This window comes from Stomoxys calcitrans, chromosome 4 (genome assembly GCF_963082655.1).
Source record: "Stomoxys calcitrans chromosome 4, idStoCalc2.1, whole genome shotgun sequence".
Taxonomy (NCBI): domain Eukaryota; kingdom Metazoa; phylum Arthropoda; class Insecta; order Diptera; family Muscidae; genus Stomoxys; species Stomoxys calcitrans.
The window spans coordinates 181,084,789-181,104,647 of record NC_081555.1 but is presented as its reverse complement, the minus strand read 5'-3'; the positions used below and the strand labels follow the sequence as shown (position 1 = coordinate 181,104,647).

General features: G+C 37.0%; 1 protein-coding gene across 5 annotated transcripts in view; it reads right to left on the bottom strand.

The window, feature by feature from the left end:
* LOC106083002 (active breakpoint cluster region-related protein) overlaps window positions 1-19,859 on the bottom strand; it is a 32,618-nt gene extending 12,759 nt beyond the window's left edge. Inside the window, exons 1-9 of one of the 5 annotated variants that reach the window (XM_013245792.2) lie at window positions 19,671-19,857; window positions 18,592-19,120; window positions 10,045-10,583; window positions 9,333-9,981; window positions 8,978-9,273; window positions 8,793-8,916; window positions 1,600-1,620; window positions 1,103-1,201; window positions 17-1,030 (exon numbers count right to left, since the gene is read on the bottom strand). In XM_013245792.2, coding sequence (XP_013101246.2) covers window positions 17-1,030; window positions 1,103-1,201; window positions 1,600-1,620; window positions 8,793-8,916; window positions 8,978-9,273; window positions 9,333-9,981; window positions 10,045-10,583; window positions 18,592-18,921 — 3,072 coding nt within the window. In that variant the 5' untranslated portion in view covers window positions 18,922-19,120; window positions 19,671-19,857. Of the gene's footprint in view, window positions 1-16; window positions 1,031-1,102; window positions 1,202-1,599; window positions 1,621-8,792; window positions 8,917-8,977; window positions 9,274-9,332; window positions 9,982-10,044; window positions 10,584-15,291; window positions 15,775-18,591; window positions 19,121-19,450; window positions 19,626-19,670 lie in introns of those variants that run through there. The other 4 variants (XM_013245794.2, XM_013245797.2, XM_013245795.2 and 1 more) reach the window with 4 other exon arrangements.

Below are 19,859 nucleotides of genomic sequence, written 5' to 3'. Positions count from 1 at the left end.
TCTTTGCCGTTATTACCTGTAAACTTAAAATGGACTCTATCCACTGTGTACGTTCGAAATCGGAACTCAAGAAGAAAGTGACGCTTTTATTGGTGGCCTTGTTGCCAATTCTAAAAACCAAATTGGGTGAGGCCAGTACTAATTGTGATTCCAGATCTGCCAATTTCCTACGGTATTTATCTCCATATCTTAGGCCATTCGCCTTGCGTGACTTGTCATCCTTTTCCTCCATTAATAGCTGGTCTCTGACAGTACATGCTTGTGTTTTTAGCTGCAAAATGTTGGGGGGACTAGATTCCTTTAGGTCGGCGGCACCGTCGGTTTCTTCAAACACCGCCACATCCTTCAATGCTATGAACCACTTCAGTTCATAGTCAATGCGATCCCGACCTGATGCCTTATACTTGGCACAAGCAATAACATCGTTAAATAGAAACAGATGGCGCAATTTGCGATGTCCATCCACCAGTTCCACAATGAATGAGTTCTTCACCATGCGGCGAAGATTCTTATTCGATTCTGTTGGCAGCTTCTGGTTGACCACATTGAACTGCTTGAGGAATTTGTGAATGGTATCGTGCGCATGTCTCAGTGGATGGTGGTCCGGATGATTGGGAGGTGTACATTCCAGGAGATCGTTGAATACCAAAGCATTTATTTGCACTCGAGCCACGGGCTTGTGCAGCAGATCTTCGAGTGTTAGCGATTGCTCTGTCTGCAGATTCAAGACGATTGTCGCAACAATCTTCTTGAACTGCGGATTATTGGCACTGCACTTCTTAACCGTATCTATGGCCTGATTGTAGTTGTGCAAAAATGCACTATACAAATCGACCATTTCGGACAAGCGCTTGAATGTCTCACCTATGAGCACATCGCCACCCTCGTGAGCTACAAGTGTCTTTAAATCGCTTAAAAACAATGAATGTGACTCGTATAGCTTCTCGATCATAAAGAAAATTGTGTTCTCCTCCTCCTCTTTGATCACAGGCTGTGATGTGGCCAAGGTTGCGTGTATGGCTTTCTTGTACTGGGAAATTGAGAGGGTAGAATGAAATGAATCGTAGCTTTTGCCATGACTACACGTCGTGGTGCGACTTACCTGGATCATTGTATTCAAACATGCCACATATATTGTTTCACTCTGGATGATGCTGTTCAGGATTGTTCGTATCTTATTGCCGCGCTGATTGCCAGAAACCTACAAATAATCACATAGCTCTAATCCAAGGTTTTTTGTTTTTGTTTTTTCTTATACTTTAATGCTAAACACCATAAAATCAATACCAGAACACAGGAAGATAGATGGATGGACAATTCAAAACAAATGTAATCAAGGAATTAAAGGAATAGTGTGCCCTTCCCCTCCCTCTCGCGCTTTCTCTCTCTCTGTGTCTCTGATGAACTAATTTACAAGGTGAAAATTATGAAAAACGTTACACATTTTTGAGTTGGAATGGGCAATGGAGCAGAGAGAGAGAGAGAGAGGGAGTTGCAGTAACAAAACCAAATTAAAACAAACAACCAGCACCGTGTAACAAATAACAACATGTACAATGAACATTACTCGATTTGATGATGATAAGTGGTGGTACTCACAAGTATTGCTGAAACAAGATTCTGTTCAGGTGTGTAGGTGTGTTGTTTTAAAAAAGATCGATATTAAAAAAAAAATTAAAACATTACAAGTTAGTGGATTATTATTATCATCTATAGAAATAGTCATCTACACAAAATAAAAATAAAATAGAAAGAAATATTATTGTATATGTATATACCCCAGAATTTGATCTGAAACTATGATGAACAATGTTAATAATGAGCAGAAATTTTGAATGTTTATCAGCAGTATTCACTAGATATAATATATTAAACAAAAGTCAACGCCAAGAATATTCAGGCCATTGTTTGTCCAGAGTTTCACATCAATATTATGCATAATTAGACTATCTAAACCAAATTGGTAAAATTAGAAAATTTAAATCATTTCATAATTGACAATAATTGTATTTATTTTTCACAACACTATGCAAAATCGTCTGGTGTAAGTGGATTGATTCTCTGATCACAAAACCAAATTCACAAAAAAAAATGTATTGTAATTTTTCAATGTAACTTTGTATCGCTACGAATGGTACTTTAAAATGCAAGGTCTTATTATTCGTACGTATCTAAATATCTTATGGTAAAAATTGGGGACGTAGTCTGGGAGGGGGGCCTTTGGGCCCGATCCCAACCCCAAATGATTTTATCTAAAGAAAAAATATCAGTAACATTTTAAAAATGAGAAAATTTCTTGTTTTGAAATTCTACAACGACAACATTTTGGCCTCCTTAAAATTATTTTTTCTTAAGGACAAAATTGTAATGAAATTCTTAGTAAAACATAATTTTAATGAAATTTTTCCAAATACAAAATTTCAGCGTAATATTCTCTAATGACAAAACTTCAGCCCGGGGCAGACCCCCTCGAAATTATCTTTAAAGACAAAATTTCTATAAAACCAGTAAGGAAAGGGAAAACTCGGGCGGAGCCGACTATATAATACCCTACACCACCGAGTCTACCTAATACTTTTAATCTATAGCACTTAAGTCTAAATTTACCTATTGCAATATCGAACAGAACCTTCTACGATTTTCTTACGATGGTACGAAAATTGTGGCTTCTACAGCCTAAAAAGTGGAAACGCATAAAAGATATATATGGGAGTTTTATCAAAATCTGATTCGATTTTGATGAAATTTTGTATACGTATTGGGATGTCAATTAAAACACACCATTTTGTAGAGATCGGACCAAAATTGTAGTTACTACAGTCTTAAAAGTGGAAACGCATAAAAGATATATATGGGAACTTTACCTAAATCTGGTTCGATTTTTTTAGCATGCAGTGCGACGTCAAACAAAACATCTCCTGCAAAATGTTGTAAGGATGGGACCAAAATTGTGGCTACTACAGCTTTAAAAGGGCATATCAAATAAAAGATATATATGGGAGCTATATATAAATCTGATCCGATTCTGATGAAATTTTTCATACATATTGGGACGTCACAAAAAGCACTTCGTGCGAAATTTGGTAAAGATCGGAGCAAAAATGAGCCTTTTACAGCCTCAATAGGTCAAATCGGATGAAAGTTATATATGGGAGCTATATCTAAATTTGAACCGATTTAGATGAAATTTTCCATGCGTATTAAGACGTCACACGAAACATATTATGCTAAATTTGGTAAAAATCGGACCAAAATTGTGGCTCCTACAACTTTAAAAGGGCATATCGGATGAAAGATATATATTGGAAGTTTATCTAAATCTGAACGGATTTTTATGAAATTTTGCACACATATTGGGATGTCAAAGGAAACATTTTGTGCCAAATTTTGTAAGGATCGGACCAAAATAGTGGCTTCTACAGCTTTAAAAGGGCACATCGGATGAAAGATATATATGTGAGCTATATCTAAATCTGGACCGATTTTTTTCAAAATCAATAGCGTTCGTCCTTGGACTAAAAAAGAGACTTATGCAAAATGTTGTAAAATCGGAAAACAAATGCGACCTGTACCTTGTTTACAAGAATACATGGACAGACAGACAGACGGACATAGCTAAATCGAGCCAGAAAGTGATTCTAAGCCGATCGGTATACTTATTAATGGGTCTACCTCGTCTCCTTCTTAGCGTTGCAAACAAATGCACAAATCTATAATACTCTGTACCACAGTGGTGGTGTAGGGTATAAAAATCAATAAATTTAAAGGCTAAATTTTAATAAATTTTTTTAAGGACTACACCCAACCAAATTAGTTTTTCAAAACAGCAAAAATGTTTGCTAAAACAGCAGTTTTGTATGCTGAAAATGGGAAAGCAGAGATTAATGTTCGAAAATATTTAGTGAAATTCGAAGAGTCAAATTGCATGTTTAAAAAAACGTTGGTATTAAGTGAAATACCCATGTTTTCAAAAACTTTGGTATTAAGTGAAATAACCATGTTTTTCACGCATACTTTTTTGAAAAACTAGAAACATTTCACTGGTAACATAAAACATTTATTAAAATGTTATCATAAATAATAGGAATGCCCTAATGAATGAAATCAGAAAATCGTTTTGCTTCAAAAAAAGTACAAAAAGTAACCGTAAAAATATTAATTTTCACTGTGAAACACGAAGTTAATACCCACCTTATGTGAGCAAATGTGTTAAAATTCGACTTTAATTAAGTTCGAAGAAGAAATTAAAAATTTTCACCAAAATACTGAAGCTAATTCGACGAAACTTTCACTATAAAACTAAGACAAACACACTTTGAAGGCTTTGAGATATTAGGATCGGCCAAAAAATAGTGTGTTAGCAATCAGTACAAAATTCAGCTATAACTTTATGACCAAATGTCACCGCCGATGGGTCAGTTACTGCAAACAAAAGAGACCACAATTTTAAAAAAAAATCAGGTATCTTAGCAATTTCACCACTTAATTAAACTTTTTTATTTGGCGTGTAAAGCGTTGTTGTTGTAGAAAACAGTTGTATGTTGACATCATTGTTATCATATGACTGTCAAACAAATTGGTATTTTTAAGTATAAAGCGTCCGCTTCGTATTTAAGAAAATGAAAAAAAAAAAAAATTATTAGAAATAAATGCAGATGTAGTGAAAAGCTACCGGGTGAATGTAGTCATTGGAAAGCGACCTCCACCTATCGCACCTGAATAAACTTATTCCCCCGGCAAACCGGAGTAGTTTCCTTCAAGTGTGTTCCGGTAGATACAGCCACCTCATATCCTTCAGAGCTAGGATTGATACCAACATGTAAAATGTGTTTCCTTAGCCATTCCACCACTTTTTTAATTGCAAAGATCTCCGCTTCATACACACTGCAATGTACCCGTCCATCTTCTCGATATTATCTGTCCAAGTTCTTCGGAGTACACCCCAAACCCACCTCATCATCTATTTTGGAACCATCCGTGTAGAAGTCTATGCAAATTTTATTACCAGGGATATTATAGTTCCAATACGGAGGCCACCGTAACGCAGAGGTTAGCATGTCCGCCAATGACGCCCTATGATTGAGCCCCATATTGCAATGGCCGGTAAATATGAACCATTTGGAGGGTGTATTTGGGCTGGGGCGGCAACCGACACTCTGCACTGAAAATAGATATCAAATTCGTTTTTTATTCCTCACTGAAATGCAGTTCAGTTTAGGGGGTGCTTTAGGGCGTACCCCAAAATACTTGGCTCCAAAATTCGATATCAAATTCGTTTTCTACTTTCAAATACCTTTCATTTGAGTTCCATATTGTTATAATGGGTAAAATAACCCATTTGACGTATCATTAGGGGGAAAAGCGCCACCTAGACTTGAACGCAAATTTTAATGTCGTATTCGCAATCTACTCTCAAATACCTTTCATTTGAGTTCGATATAGCCATGGTCGGCTAATATGCCCATTTGAGGGTATTTGGAGGTGGGCGACCTCCCATTACTTGGACCTAATGTTTTATGACATATTTGTAATCTACTGCCTTAAACTTTTCATTTGAGTCCCATATTGACATGAACTTCGAATATATCTGTTTAGAGGAGTTTTGGGGTGGGGGGCCCGCTGGGTATTTGAACCCAAAATTTCATTTCATTTTCATTTATTAACCAAATATGTAATATAAAGCCAATAAGGCCCATAAAATAATTACATACAAACATTTCAGTAACCTGAGTATAACAGATAATTAAATTCATTTCTTAACATAATGAGGTACTTTATTATATTTACCAAATATTTGGCTCCCCAGCCATAAAAAATAAAGAATATAAAAGAAATCCAAATGGAAGAGAGCGATAAATAGAAATTTATACCATATTCGTTTTATGGTCTCCCATACCTTTCATTAGATACCCTTGTTGTGCCCATTGGACCACTTTCGGATATGGGTAACATTTTTGGAGTATGGGGGAGGGTCCGCCTCCACCCGATATCTAAAAATTATATATCTTACCCATTACTTGGACCTAATGTTTTATGCCATATTTGTAATCTACTGCCTTAAACTTTTCATTTGAGTCCCATATTGACATGAACTTCGAATATATCTGTTTAGAGGAGTTTTGGGGTGGGGGGCCCGCTGGGCATTTGAACCCAAAATTTCATTTCATTTTCATTTATTAACCAAATATGTAATATAAAGCCAATAAGGCCCATAAAATAATTACATACAAACATTTCAGTAACCTGAGTATAACAGATAATTAAATTCATTTCTTAACATAATGAGGTACTTTATTATATTTACCTAATATTTGGCTCCCCCATTAAAAATAAAGAATATAAAAGAAATCCAAATGGAAGAGAGCGATAAATAGAAATTTAATACCATATTCGTTTTATGGTCTCCCATACCTTTCATTAGATACCCTTGTTGTGCCCATTGGACCATTTTCGGATATGGGTGACGTTTTTGGAGTATGGGGGAGGGTCCGCCTCCACCCGATATCTAAAAATTATATATCTTATGTTTCCTATCAGACAAATGTACACAATCTATGAAAATTTTAAGAAAATCGTTTCAGCCCAGAGTCATATAGCCATAACGGGTCTAATGGCGTTTTTGAGGGGTGGCATGACTCCCTATACTTCGATCTGATTTGGAATGCCAGATTCGAAATCTACTCCCGAATACCTTTCATTTGAGCCCCATATTGAAATAAACGTCCAATATTTCTGTTTGGGGCAGGTTTGGGCGCCCCGATAGGTACAAATACTCAAATTTTAATACCATATTCGTATTCTACTATACCTATACTATACTGATACCTATATTGTCCCGATCGGTCCACTTTTGATTTTGGGTTTTGTTTTTGGCATAAGGGGGAGGGTCCGTCCCCCTTCCGATACCGAAAAATTATATAGCCTATGTTTCCTTCCAGACCAACCTACACAATATGCGAACATTTCGAGAAAATCGGTTCTGCCGTTTTTCAGTCTATACGGAACAAACAAACCGAGTCCCAAATATCCATGATCGTTATATACTCCCACATTCGTTATATACTCCCGAATACTTTTCATTTGATACCCATATTGTTTTTATAGGTCCACTTTTGATTTGGAGTGGTGTTTTAGGGGTAACGGTGGAGGGTCCGCTCCTTACCGTTATCAACAAATTACAACGCCTATTTCTACTTCCTAATCATATTCGTAATCTACTCCCGAAAAGCTTTCATTTGAGTCCCATAATGTCATGATCGTCAAATAGACCTATTTTAATGGGTTTTGGGGCTGGGGCGCCCCCCCAGGTACTTGGTCCCAACTTTTATTATGAAATTCTTTTATGAAATGTTTAATCTCTTGTAAAAAGTGAATGAAGAAGAAGAAGAGCGTATTTGTATTTTAGCAAAAAATATGCTTTCGTCTGTGTGGAGCTCTTCATACAAAAAAATGTGCTTACAATTTTTTTTTTAATATTGTCCGAGGCTGGACTTACATTTGATGATTTGTGTAATCGGCGCCTTTAAATAGCCAATGGCTATCAAGTTGCCGCGGCGATTAGTCGTAGGGACCGAAACGACCTTGCTCACCTGTGGGAAGCTTGTGGCTACAACAAAAACAAGTTTTTATAATCTTTTTTTTTGTCTCTAAAATAAAATCTTAATTTCAGAATACATAGTTATGTGCAATATTTCGAATGGCTAGATTTTCTCTAAGAAACGCACACCGGAAAAGTCTAAATAAATTACAATACATAGGTTGTGATTAGGGAGATACACTTTCATTTTGTGGCTTTGTTGCATAGTGTTATGTAAGACCCGCTATAAATGTAATGAGCAGCGTATTAATCCAAATGAAAGAAAGAAATAGATATGAAAAGAATAAAACAAAATAAGAATACATACGTCTATTATTAATAAATTAAGTTTAGGTTCTTTTATTTGGACCAAATAAACACATTAACGCCTGACCCTTGATTCCCTTGTCAGATCTCAAATATTTGTTACTTAGGGCATTTATATTGACGTAGTCATTTTGAACATTCTCTCAACAAAAATGTTGTTTTTTTAAAAAATTATTTTTGAAAAATTTAAAAAAAAAACTTTTTACTTTCATAAAACACTATGTTTTGAGAAAAAATATTCCAAAGGAAAGAATACAATAAAAGGGTTTCCAGAAATCTCACTCACAAGTATTTACAGAAATTTCGGATTCCAAAAATCTCACCCACAAGTATTTTTAGAAAAATTTTTTATTGGAATTTTTGAGCAATAAAAAATTTCTGACTTTCGACAAGCCAATTTTCCCCAAAACATGACCTTTTATGACGGGGATATTACATAGTTTTATTCGCCAAGATAACGCCAATCCAAAGTGCATTGGGATACCTCTTTCCTAACTTGAGCAAGAATTTTTCTAAGACAGCTCCATTCTTGGTTATATTTCTACCCATGCGGCGTTAATGAGTTCAGGTTTTTTTGTTTTCCCCTTGGTAAATAAACCCTTTTTTTTAATTGCAGATAAGCACTACGAAATAACTCCATTGCGATAAACTGTCAATATGTGGAGGCTAAATGCCTCACGTGCTCCTTTGGTTTGGTTTATCGCACACATTTTGACGACGGCAAAAACTAATAAAAACTTCCATTGATGAAATAATAGAATTGTGACTAGTCGTCAATAAAACAAATTCCATTACGAATTTTCGCATGAATTTTACAAAAAAAAAGTGTAAAAAATAATACTTTAAGCCAATTACATAAGATACAGGATCGCATGTTTTGTTGCCTTACCTTTCGCAAAGCACCTGGGGCTGGTGTATTATGCTCTTCATGAGATATGGTGCGCATAATGGGCATACCATTCTCATACTCTCCGTCGCTGTCCATGGAACTGGAACGAGTTTCATTGTTTTCTCTAAAAAAAATGCTCATGCATGAATACAACGTGCAGTTTTAACTGAATAATTGATACATACTGTGTGAAACATCCAAAATTCACGTAATTAGCAGATCGGCCTGGAGATTCTGGATCTGTAAAACTCGCCTGGCTACTCAAATGTATGTTGGAACTCATAGGTATAACACTACCAGGGGTTGATAAATCGTCACGACTAGAGAAGGATCCTGCGCGGTCAGGCTTGATGTAGACATACTCATCATCGCCATTATCCAATGGCACGGTATCATATAAATGTTCTTGTTCACTCTCTGTCATCTGATTGGCTCTAACACTTTCCGAACTTAATGATGAGACGGATTCATAGCTTTTGATCTGAAAGAAGTTCACAAGTTTTAGTGCCCATATGGAAGCATACTTTTGGAAGGTCATACAATTTCAGATATGCCTTGCGAGGACAGCGATTCTTTTGACCCAACGTTACGTCCCTGGCCGATAGAAGCGTCAGCATCTCCTGGTTGTAATGACGTTCTAGACTTTTTATCCAAACTACCCGTTGATGAATTGTCAGCTGTAGTGAGTTTGGCATTTTTGTTCATACTGCTTGTTGGAGACGACCCTGTCAACGGGTGTCCACCTGGTCTTCCCTGTGCCGATCTATTCACTCCCGGGACACTTTGAACGTTAGGACCAGTTCGTCCCAAACTACCCGTTGGACTGTGACTGTAACTTAATTCTGGCCGTTTGGTCTTTTCCAAACTTTCAGTTTTACTGATCTTTTGACCCAACTCTTCCAATAATTCTGTGGTGTTCATGAATTTATTCATATCTGGGGTGGTCTTTCGATTTTGGCTAAATGTTTTGCCCTCCATTGATTCGGAGGATTTCTGTCGCAAAATATCCGATGGCTTAACGTTGCGTTCCAATGAATTGGCAGGGCTGTCAGATGATGATAAACTGCCAGAACTAGATGGCAGGGGAATAGAGCTTCCTGCAAATGCACTATCTCGTTTGGGGGAAGACGACAGCAAAGTACCAGGAATAGTTGGTGGTTCCACGCGTCGGATATTCTTAGGTGGAGGACTAGAAAAAACAAATTAATTACTAAAACTATGCACACATGTAAAAACAAAGAATTTCACTCACCGAGGAGGCATTTTTTTCTTATTTGCCTCTAATAATGCGGCTGCATGTGCAGACGAAGACATTGATGGCGACAGTGGTGGCGCCGAAGGCTTCCTTTCGAAACTACTAAATGTTGAGGGTATGTGATCAGCTCCCACATCTGATCCCTGATCCATTGACAATGAAGGATTATTTTGATCCATATTTATCTTGCTTTCCTTCACTTCAATAACTGTTACAAAATGTGATGTGCTCTTGGAAGGTTTTTCCGCAGCGGTACTATCCTCATTGGAGGCTATCGATGCAGCTAGTTCACTTATACACTGATGTAGTGCACCGTTTTCATCACTATTTCTTTTGCCCTTTTCGGTGCCTACATCTTTATCCTCCTTTTCGCTTGTGCGCTCTTCGCTAGAAGTCGATGATGGTGGAAGATTATTTTTTCCATTTTTACCACTGCTACCACTTGTCCCTGTATATTTGTTATCTGTATTTAGTGATAATCGATTGTTTTGCTCCTTAGTGCCATTCTTAGACTCTCTCAAGTTCAAACTAGACTTCTACAAGAAAAAATAGGAAAAATATGCACATCAATAATAACAGCTCCACTCAAAAAACATTACAAATAGATGAATTAGAAATTTAACAATAAACCCTAATACAGCAATTATAATATAAATATAATCCTTCTGTCATTTGTCCTTGCGCTTCTTTTTATTTTGGTCACAAAATTATTTCATTTTGTTAATGAAAGAAAAGCAATGCAACAAATACCCTTTAAAATATTAAGGCAAAATGTTATGTGCAAAATGCATTAGGCAGGATACAGTGATCGTGATTTCGGCCTTGTCAGGTCTTAACGCCCGAGTAAGGTAACACAAATTAAATTATAGCTCTCATATAAATAACTCATATTCAATTTGGGTAAAATGTTGAATTATACATTCTCTGCTACTTCCCATTAAGTTACGCCTATACATTTTCAACATTCATGGTCCAAGCTCGTCTGGACATATCAAGTATGGTCTTAAGACTAAAAGAAATCTTCTTGAGAACTTGCCGAATGTAATGCATACGATTTACCCCAAAAGTGTCGTTTAAATCAACAGATAGACCGATGACAAAAGGTACAGAAAAAGAAAATATGGATGTTTGAAACAAATCGGTTCAGATATATATATATATATATATATATGTATATCTGATATATATATGTAATATTTACACAATTTAATGTTACTACAATAGGTCTTGATTTACACTTCCATTTCACAGAATTCTGCACAGGCTCAAAGTAAGATGGGGGGAAGATTTGTAATGAATTCGAAAAAAAATCGATTCAGATTTGGATCTATATAAATATGCATATTTATCGATATTTTCTTTTGACAAAATGCTTCGCACATGTTATTGCAATTTTTTCAAAGTGTGGCTCTTGACCTTCTACGAATTTTGACACAGTCAGCCACATCAAGCTTTCGGGGGACATCACGAAATCGATCCTCCATCCGAGGTCTTAGAGATGGGAATTACTTTGTTTGTTTAATCTCTAGTTCATCTCCTCCGGATTACACCGATAACGTGTCATATGCAAATAACTGTACAATTTTTTTATTTATTCTTTTGTCTTTTTTTCTGATTGATTTGGGTTAGGAAGGGAAAATGCATTGCTGCATGCACATTAGTCGTCACTTATGTGTTATGTCATCTTTACATTCCGCCTTACCAACTAAAACCCCACCATATTACCGCTGAGTATCAAATCTACCTTGGCACCTCTTCCGCTTTACTTCGAGGTGGCTCTCAAATCTGTCCTTACACCTTCGTCCATTTCATCGCTTGCTTCCATCGTTGAGACCACTTCTAGCTCGTCGAGATCAGTTTTCATTTGTCTTCGGACGTCTTTGAGTATCTTGCGGTATAATTGTACGATTATGGTATGAGGTGAGATCTTAATAATCTAGAGAGAGCAAGAATCCGCCCATAGCATTTAACAAACTATGGCCTTACTATTTTCTGGTATATGCAACTGCCTCAGAGCATAGTCTGGAATTGAAGGCAACGTGTTAGAAGTAAGTAACCAGAGACCACACGACATTTGTTTATTGGTCCAGTCAATGCTACACATTTTAGAAACAGATCACAAGAAACAGATATACCGTCATTAGCACAACAACAAAAACCTACTTTCAACGAAGCCAACTTGCCCTAAGAGGTACCGTCATTAGCACAACAACAAAAACCTTCCTCCAACGAAGCCCACATGACGTAAATGCAAATGTCAAAGTGGTTTTAGAAATAAACGTTGTTTTATAATTTATCTTGTTCAAATGTGTTTGATTGTTGTATTTTCATCATTATAACACTGTTTTGTTGCTTTTGTGTGGAATCTCGGATCAAATAAAACTTCGTTTTAGGATATTAGAAAAAATCACATCTATGTTAACAAGCATTTGTCATGTAGATTTAATGCAAAATAAAAATAAAAAAAATTGTACTCAGCTGTTCGCATGAGCTCACCTTATAAGCGCATCCTGTGATTAAGCTTATAAAGATTCATGACTGATATAGCTTCCAAATAAGCCAATCATCGACTGGACTTCTACTAGATAAGATTTTCCGATAGTTTTTCCTTTTGAAATCAATTTTCAAGTATAAGTTCAACTATAAGCGGCCTCATTTTTAATCCGAGTCCGAACGGCGAGCCCCATAGCGATATCACTTGGTAGAAAAGTTTTAACATGGCAGAATACCTCACAAATGTAGCCATCATTAGTAAGGAGATAACCACCACTGAAAAACTTTCTGACGTTCACGCCAAGATTTGAATTCAGGCGTTTGGCGTCATAGACGGACATGCTCACATGGTGCGTGGAGACCACAATTACTCCAAACAATTTTATTCTATATGAACTCTCTTAACATGCCTGCAATCAGAAAACGGAAGCAAATTGCAAATTTTGCCCATGAACATTCCACTAAGGAACAGGGGCAAACTTCTCACATATCAATGAGTGCAGTCCAATTCAAGTTAAAGCTCAATGAAAAGGGGCCTTCTTTTTATAACCGAGTCCGAACGCGGTGCCGCAGTGCGACACCTCTTTGGAGAGAAGTTTTACATGACATAGTACCTATCAAATGTTGCCAGCATTAGGAGGGGACAACCACCGCTGAAAATTTTTTTCTGATGGTCTCGCCAGGATTCGAACCCATGCGTTCAGCGTCATAGTCGGACATGCTAACCTCTGTGCTACGGTGGCTTAAATTGGTATCCGATTCCGATATGTACTGCCGTCTATTTGTCTGTCATCATTAAAGTTTATTTCTGATAGAGCTCATTATCCTGAGAAAAGCAAGTCTGCTGTTCCTTAATTGGATGTTTGAGTGCAAATTAGCTTCACAATCCAAACCGATATACACCAAGAAGGAGGATTTGTAAACGAACCAAAGTTGGCATCTTTCTATAAGATGTAATAAGTAAAAACCAAATATTCTAATTTTAATAAAAAAACCGGTGGGACATTAGGACATTGTCCTTTGTAACAAACTTTGTATTTATGGGACTAAAAAACGATGGCATCCTTGTCTGTCTACTTGTCTCAAGCAGCGTGCCATATAAAAAATGGGCCTTTTTGTGGTCTCAAGAGCCATTCGTTCTATGTGTCAGCTAAATACAGTATGGATTCATGGCCGGCAGGGCTTTGGAGGAGTACAATACAACTCACTGTTTCAAGTTTCAACGAATAATAAATGCGTCTTTAAGAGCATCAAGACGTGCAATTCATAGACGGTGTACTTTGACAGCTACGTTCAACTATTGTTCCATCTACATCATATCGAGCAGGGGAACGGAAAACATCATTTCGTCGCTTCTGACGAAAAACTTGCTTTTTTGGGGCTCAAGACCTTAAATCGTGTGATCAGATTATATGGCAGCTATATCCATACGAGGCCACCATGGAGGCTACCGTCGTGAAGAGGTCAGCATGTCCACCTGTGGCACCGAGAACAACAGAAAACATTTTCAATGGTGGTTATCGCCTCCCAATGCTGGCAAAATACTTCTCCCCAAAGAGGTGTCGCAATGCGGCACGCCGCTCGGACTCAGCTATAAAATGGAGACCCCTTATGATTGCGCTTAAAATTGAATCGGACAGCACTTATTGATATGTGAGAAGCTTGCCCCTGTTCCTCAATGGAGTGTTCATGGGTAAAATTTGCATTTGCGTATCCATACGAAGTCCGAGTATGTCCATTAAAGAAATTTACCTGCATATGGAAATAATACGAACCTGTGCCAACTGATGGGCGGTCAGACGTACAGAGAATCGCAAACTGTTAAAAAAACCATTTTAGAATTTTACGATAATCAAGAAATGTAAACTAAAGCTGCTATTACACGATCAGACATGTCATATGTAATTTCAAATATAGCAACTCTCAAAGTAGTACACCTGGTGGGACGCGTACGAAAATAGATTTTGAAATATATGTTTGCAACTTTTTCGATTAAATCAAGCTCTTTTTTAATCGAACATACATGTAGACACATATCTGCATATCTATAAAAAAAAGAGTATAATACATATGGGAATACATGCCGATAAGAACGCGCTCTACTCGTATTTGACGTAAATAAGACAAGTCATAACAGAAAGTGACAGCTCATAATGAATGAAACAAGTCTGACCGTATAATAGCAGCTTAAGTCGTTTCGGAAATATATACTCCGATTTGTTGCAAAACGAGTCATGAAAGAAATACATGTGCATACGAGAGCAAAGAAGGCACATGTGGTAAACATTAGTTTAATATAAATCAATTTATTTGTCGTCTCATTTCCAAACACACAAAAAACAGTATGCCGTCTAAACAACTGAATGTTGCTATTTACTTGGATCTTGTGTCCAATCGCTACTGTGCAAGTTCATTGAGTTTTCATTGAAAGAAGAACCACCATATCGTAGCTGACCCACACAATTTGCAATCGAAATATTTTCGAAACCGTTTTTACATGACTCACGCACAATATTCTTTGATTCGGTTAATGAAAATTGAAACATTTACATTCAGTACCGGAGTGTCGTAGTGACGAGCAGAATGTAAATAGTATTAGGAATTGAAAGCAAAATATTTACTAAACATACAAATGCACACTCACACACACGCAAACACTCTCACACCCACATGTGAATTGGGCAAATGTAGATACATCTAAGTTATACTAATATATATATATATAAGTTGTTTTATTCTTGTAGACTTTACCCCGCGCCACAGTTTGAACTTCTCTTTAAAAGATGACATTTTGTCTGGCAAATACTGCAATGGAAGACGCTGGTTGCTGCTGGCCTCTGGAGATTGTGCTGTGGTGCCACGTTCGGTTTTGGATTTTAGTGTAATTTCATAAAGACGTTGAAATATTGAAAATCTATGCAACAGACACAATCAAATGATAAGCACATTTCCAGACAAACTAGCGAAACACACAAACACACACACAAACGCACGAACTACTCCACCCTGTTGGTGTACATTTTATGTTTTCAATATATTATGGCTGGATGGATAAGTGGATCAATGACTTCTGTTATTAAGTTTTAGCAATTTATTTGTTTTTTTTTTGTTTCACAATTGTATTTTTCCTATTAGCCACGACACGTAGGCGGGGGGAGTTAAAGGAAATTTTTTTTTTGAGATAGCTTTTTTGTTACTCAATGGTCCGCAGAATTTACGACTAGAACAAGAAAAAATGTGCGGGTAAACCCTACGAAGACATGGTATTAACTGAACAATTCAAAATGCTCTGTTCTGTTCCAACTGCGGCAGTGGCTGAGTAGTTGCTCTTCTCCTCCACCTTCTGTAATGGGGAGAAGGAGGAGGGGTAGACGAAGTGCAGATAACAGCAACGAGTGCATAGACATTCCCGGCAAACATTTTCTATCGTGCGAGTCACTAAAAATCTGCACTCAAGGAAGTTGACAACCATCTCAGGCGATATCATTTGTTTGCTCTCCTTGGTGTCTCGGTACGGGAGAAAACGTGCCATTTGGCGATATAGGTATAGGGTGAGTAAGGTATAGGGTGAAATTCGATTATCAACGTCATTAATAGAAATAACTATATTTTCACCTAATGTTTTCTTTACCTATTAAAGTGAAGCTTATTTTTATTTCTTTTTCAAACCGAGATTAATATTTGAAGTTTTTATTTGCAATGATTCTCCCTGACTGGGCTTTGAACAGCGAACCTTACGATTGGGAGGCGTATGCCGTCCCCCTATGGTGCGAGTATTTCTTCATTACAGAAGGCTCAGTAAACATACATTCTCTTGTGTGGGGTTTTTTTTTGAATTTTGAGATCCAAAACAACAACAAAAATCTTATTTTTAAATTTGTAACAATAACAGTTGATTATGAGAAACTACAATACTTAGCGAAATATGAATGATAGAATTCCAATAGTAATGTATTTTGTCGTTTTAAATCATGAAATCTCTACAAATTATCATAAAAAAGGACCTAAAAAGTGACTATTTTGGGAGGGAGTGAGAAAATCACTTCCAAATGTTTGGAGGGTTGTAGCATATGAGCAGAGCAAGGAATGTTGCCGAAAAGGAATATAAAAAGAGAGATGTAGCAAGTCCATGTAAAAGGGTGCAAGTGGACAATTTGGCCACCTCTCGCCAGCTGCGTAGAACGAGAGTGATGTGACACCTAGTCACTATATTGATGAATAGTGCAAAATCTGTCGAAAGAACACAACACATTTGTTAAGTGACGACAATGATGATATTCTACAACAAACAGTCAGCCATTTCTCGTCTCAATTGTTTTTCCTAAACGAAATGAAATAAAACGACGACAATCGAGATAAGATAAATAATTTTACTTTACTTTTTTTGTGCCATACTTTTATTATTATGGTATTGGTTTGTTGTTGTTTTTATTGTTGTGTTTTTAATTCGGTTTCTCTTTATATTCCCTTCTACTGCGCCCCAACACCCTTTTGGGTGGTGGTAAATATCAAGTCTAGAGAGCGAACGCAACGATACAGCTGAGAAGAAAAAGCGTTCTTGACTGACATGAGCGCCTGGTAATTGAAGTTGTTTTAAAACTACCAGATAATTATGGGGGTACACGGTACTGTATATAATTTTGAGTTTCTTCCCACCATCCATCCATTAGCACATTATTATGACAGCAAAAAGCAATATTAATAGATGATGACTCTAGCAATAATTATGCTAGATAGCAATGACCATTCAATCAATCATACAATACCAAATATAAATCGTGGTGCAAGCTAAAGTATCTATTGACTCCATACCGACAACGTACGTACCATTTTCAAGAAACGCACAATGCACGGTACATGTATTAGTACAGATCACTATATATTAATAATGTAATGGTTATGTATTGAAATCGCACATGGTTAGATTTATTTATATCAGGCGATAATATGCTATATTAAACAACGAATTATGTGAATCATACCGAGTTATTACTTCATATGCTAATTGAATTACTTTTTGTTTATTGTAAGAAAGATAGAAACAAAGTTTGTTTCTTGTAAGATCTGTGGACCTTACTTGTCGGCTTTCAACGGCCAATTAATGTCGTAACATAATAACCCTAACATCTGAAGAAAAAGCAAGTCATTACATACTAATCATTGTTATAGCCATATTAGACCCGGCACGGGATAACTATGAGCATCACACTGGCTAGAACTCACGAGAAGGTTAGCTGGGAGCTACCGAGCTCATCCACAGGTTGAGGATAGTGGAATGCTCCATATGAAGTAGTTGCAACTAGAGTTTCGGTGAGAGGCCGAGTGCAGCGTTTCAGTGAGAGGCCGGGTGGCACAGGCTCTTGCTTAAATACTGAGTGCCTATGATACTCGACGATACGACAAGGCGAGCTATTGGCGCCTTTATATAACCAATGGCCAACATGGTCCTGCGGCGATTGGTCGTATAGACCGATACGGATTTGCTCGCCTATAAGAGAATAGGTATTCACAGTTGTTTAAATGTTCTCTCCTGGTAAACAACTCAGCCGGTATGCCTGCATGCTAGGTAGCTCTGCTAACCCATGCATCCTTCCTATAGTAAACAAACGCTAACAAACTAAGGATGATGCTTTAATGCACATTTTTATACGAATATGTCAAGCAAGAATCATCATTGCCAACTATAATGTAGGCTTGCAATTACCTACTATTTAACAAAAATATATAAAAAATAAATCAGAGTTTTCATCACCTCTCGATGAACACGTCAATAAACAAATACTAACACGACCAAGAAGTGCAGGTGAGCTCGGTATGACAAGCAGCCTGAACACATGATGTCAACCAAAGCTGTGGAGAAGTTCATCGGTTGAGTTTGCAGCATGGACATTATTGAGTGCTAAAAAAAGGGGGAAAACATATGCTTCCATTGCGATGATTACACTCAGACGAAGAGTTTTTCCAACATTGAGCAAATATAGTCATTTTATAGATTTAACATGATATCTTCTTATGTAATGGTTCTTATTGATATTTAAATATTTTTCTTACCGAACTTCGGTCTGCTGCAAAATCATCACCACCTGTTTCCAAGTCATCGGAAGCAGATTTTGAATCCCCTGCGCTATTATCCACATTGGTGGCTGCCTCGAACAAACTTGTGGGATCACCTCCAGATTCACGATATTTCTCTACATCGGATAACAAACGTTCTAAATATTCCACATACATTGTCTCCTGTTCCAGTTCTTTGGTTAGCTCGTTTATTTTCGACTTGTGCCTTTCGAGGCTGGCCCGAACATCCTGTTCCCATGCATCGGACAGCGAACTCTGGGGAAAACGCTCCATCCACAAACGTTGGAAGTCATTGAAAACACTCATTTTGATTTAATTTGCATACAAATTCACTTAAATCATGAATGTCTGTAAAGTCTTCGCCTTCTTTGGTTTTTTAAGTTTTTTCAGTTCAGTTTTTTGTGTAGCCTTCTCCAACAGGGTTTTTGTTTCTATCGTCACAACATTCTATCAACAACAACGTCATTCGGTGGGGGAAAATAAAATCCCCAAAACACGAAAGATGCTAAAAATGTTGAGAAATGTTTATTTTGTTTGTCTGACTGACTTTTTGTACGGTTTTTTTTTTTCATTAAGGTATAATTCTGCTTGCTTGCGCATTACAAGGTCAGCAAATACTAATTTTCTCTCAACTTTCAACTTTAATATCAGCTATTCAATGCAGACGGACAGATTTGACACCCACTACTCACAACCACTGTAAGCCAACTACGACATCGGACAACAACGCATCGCTGTCGTTGTTGTTGCGTTTTGTTTTTTTTTTTTTTATTTATTTTGTTAAGTACCGAAAATCAGAGCAGTGCGTGTGGCCGAAACCCCTTACGAGTCTTACATGGTATTTTCATAGAGACCAAGACAAGTTTAGCGAAGCTCCGAGAGCCAATACTACAAAATAGCCTATTTAAATTATGCACTTTCCAATTCGATTTATAGTTTGGGCTTATTAAGTTTGTGCTGGGCACACCTTTCTTCTTTTGAATTTAGATTTGTGTTTGTAGTGGTAGTGATTTTTACAACAAATTTTCAGTTCGCGAACGCAGCATCTCGTTTACCGTGGCTATATTACAGCTCATAGCTTGAAATTTTAATAGAATTAATTGATAAATTTCTTTGAAATGATACAAAGTTTAACATTTTTTACACGTGTAAAATATATATCAATTTTGTATATATATTTTGCGATTTTCCCAAAGTTTTGTGTTAGAAAACAGCAAGTATTTCGATTAAGTCCCCAAAGTAAC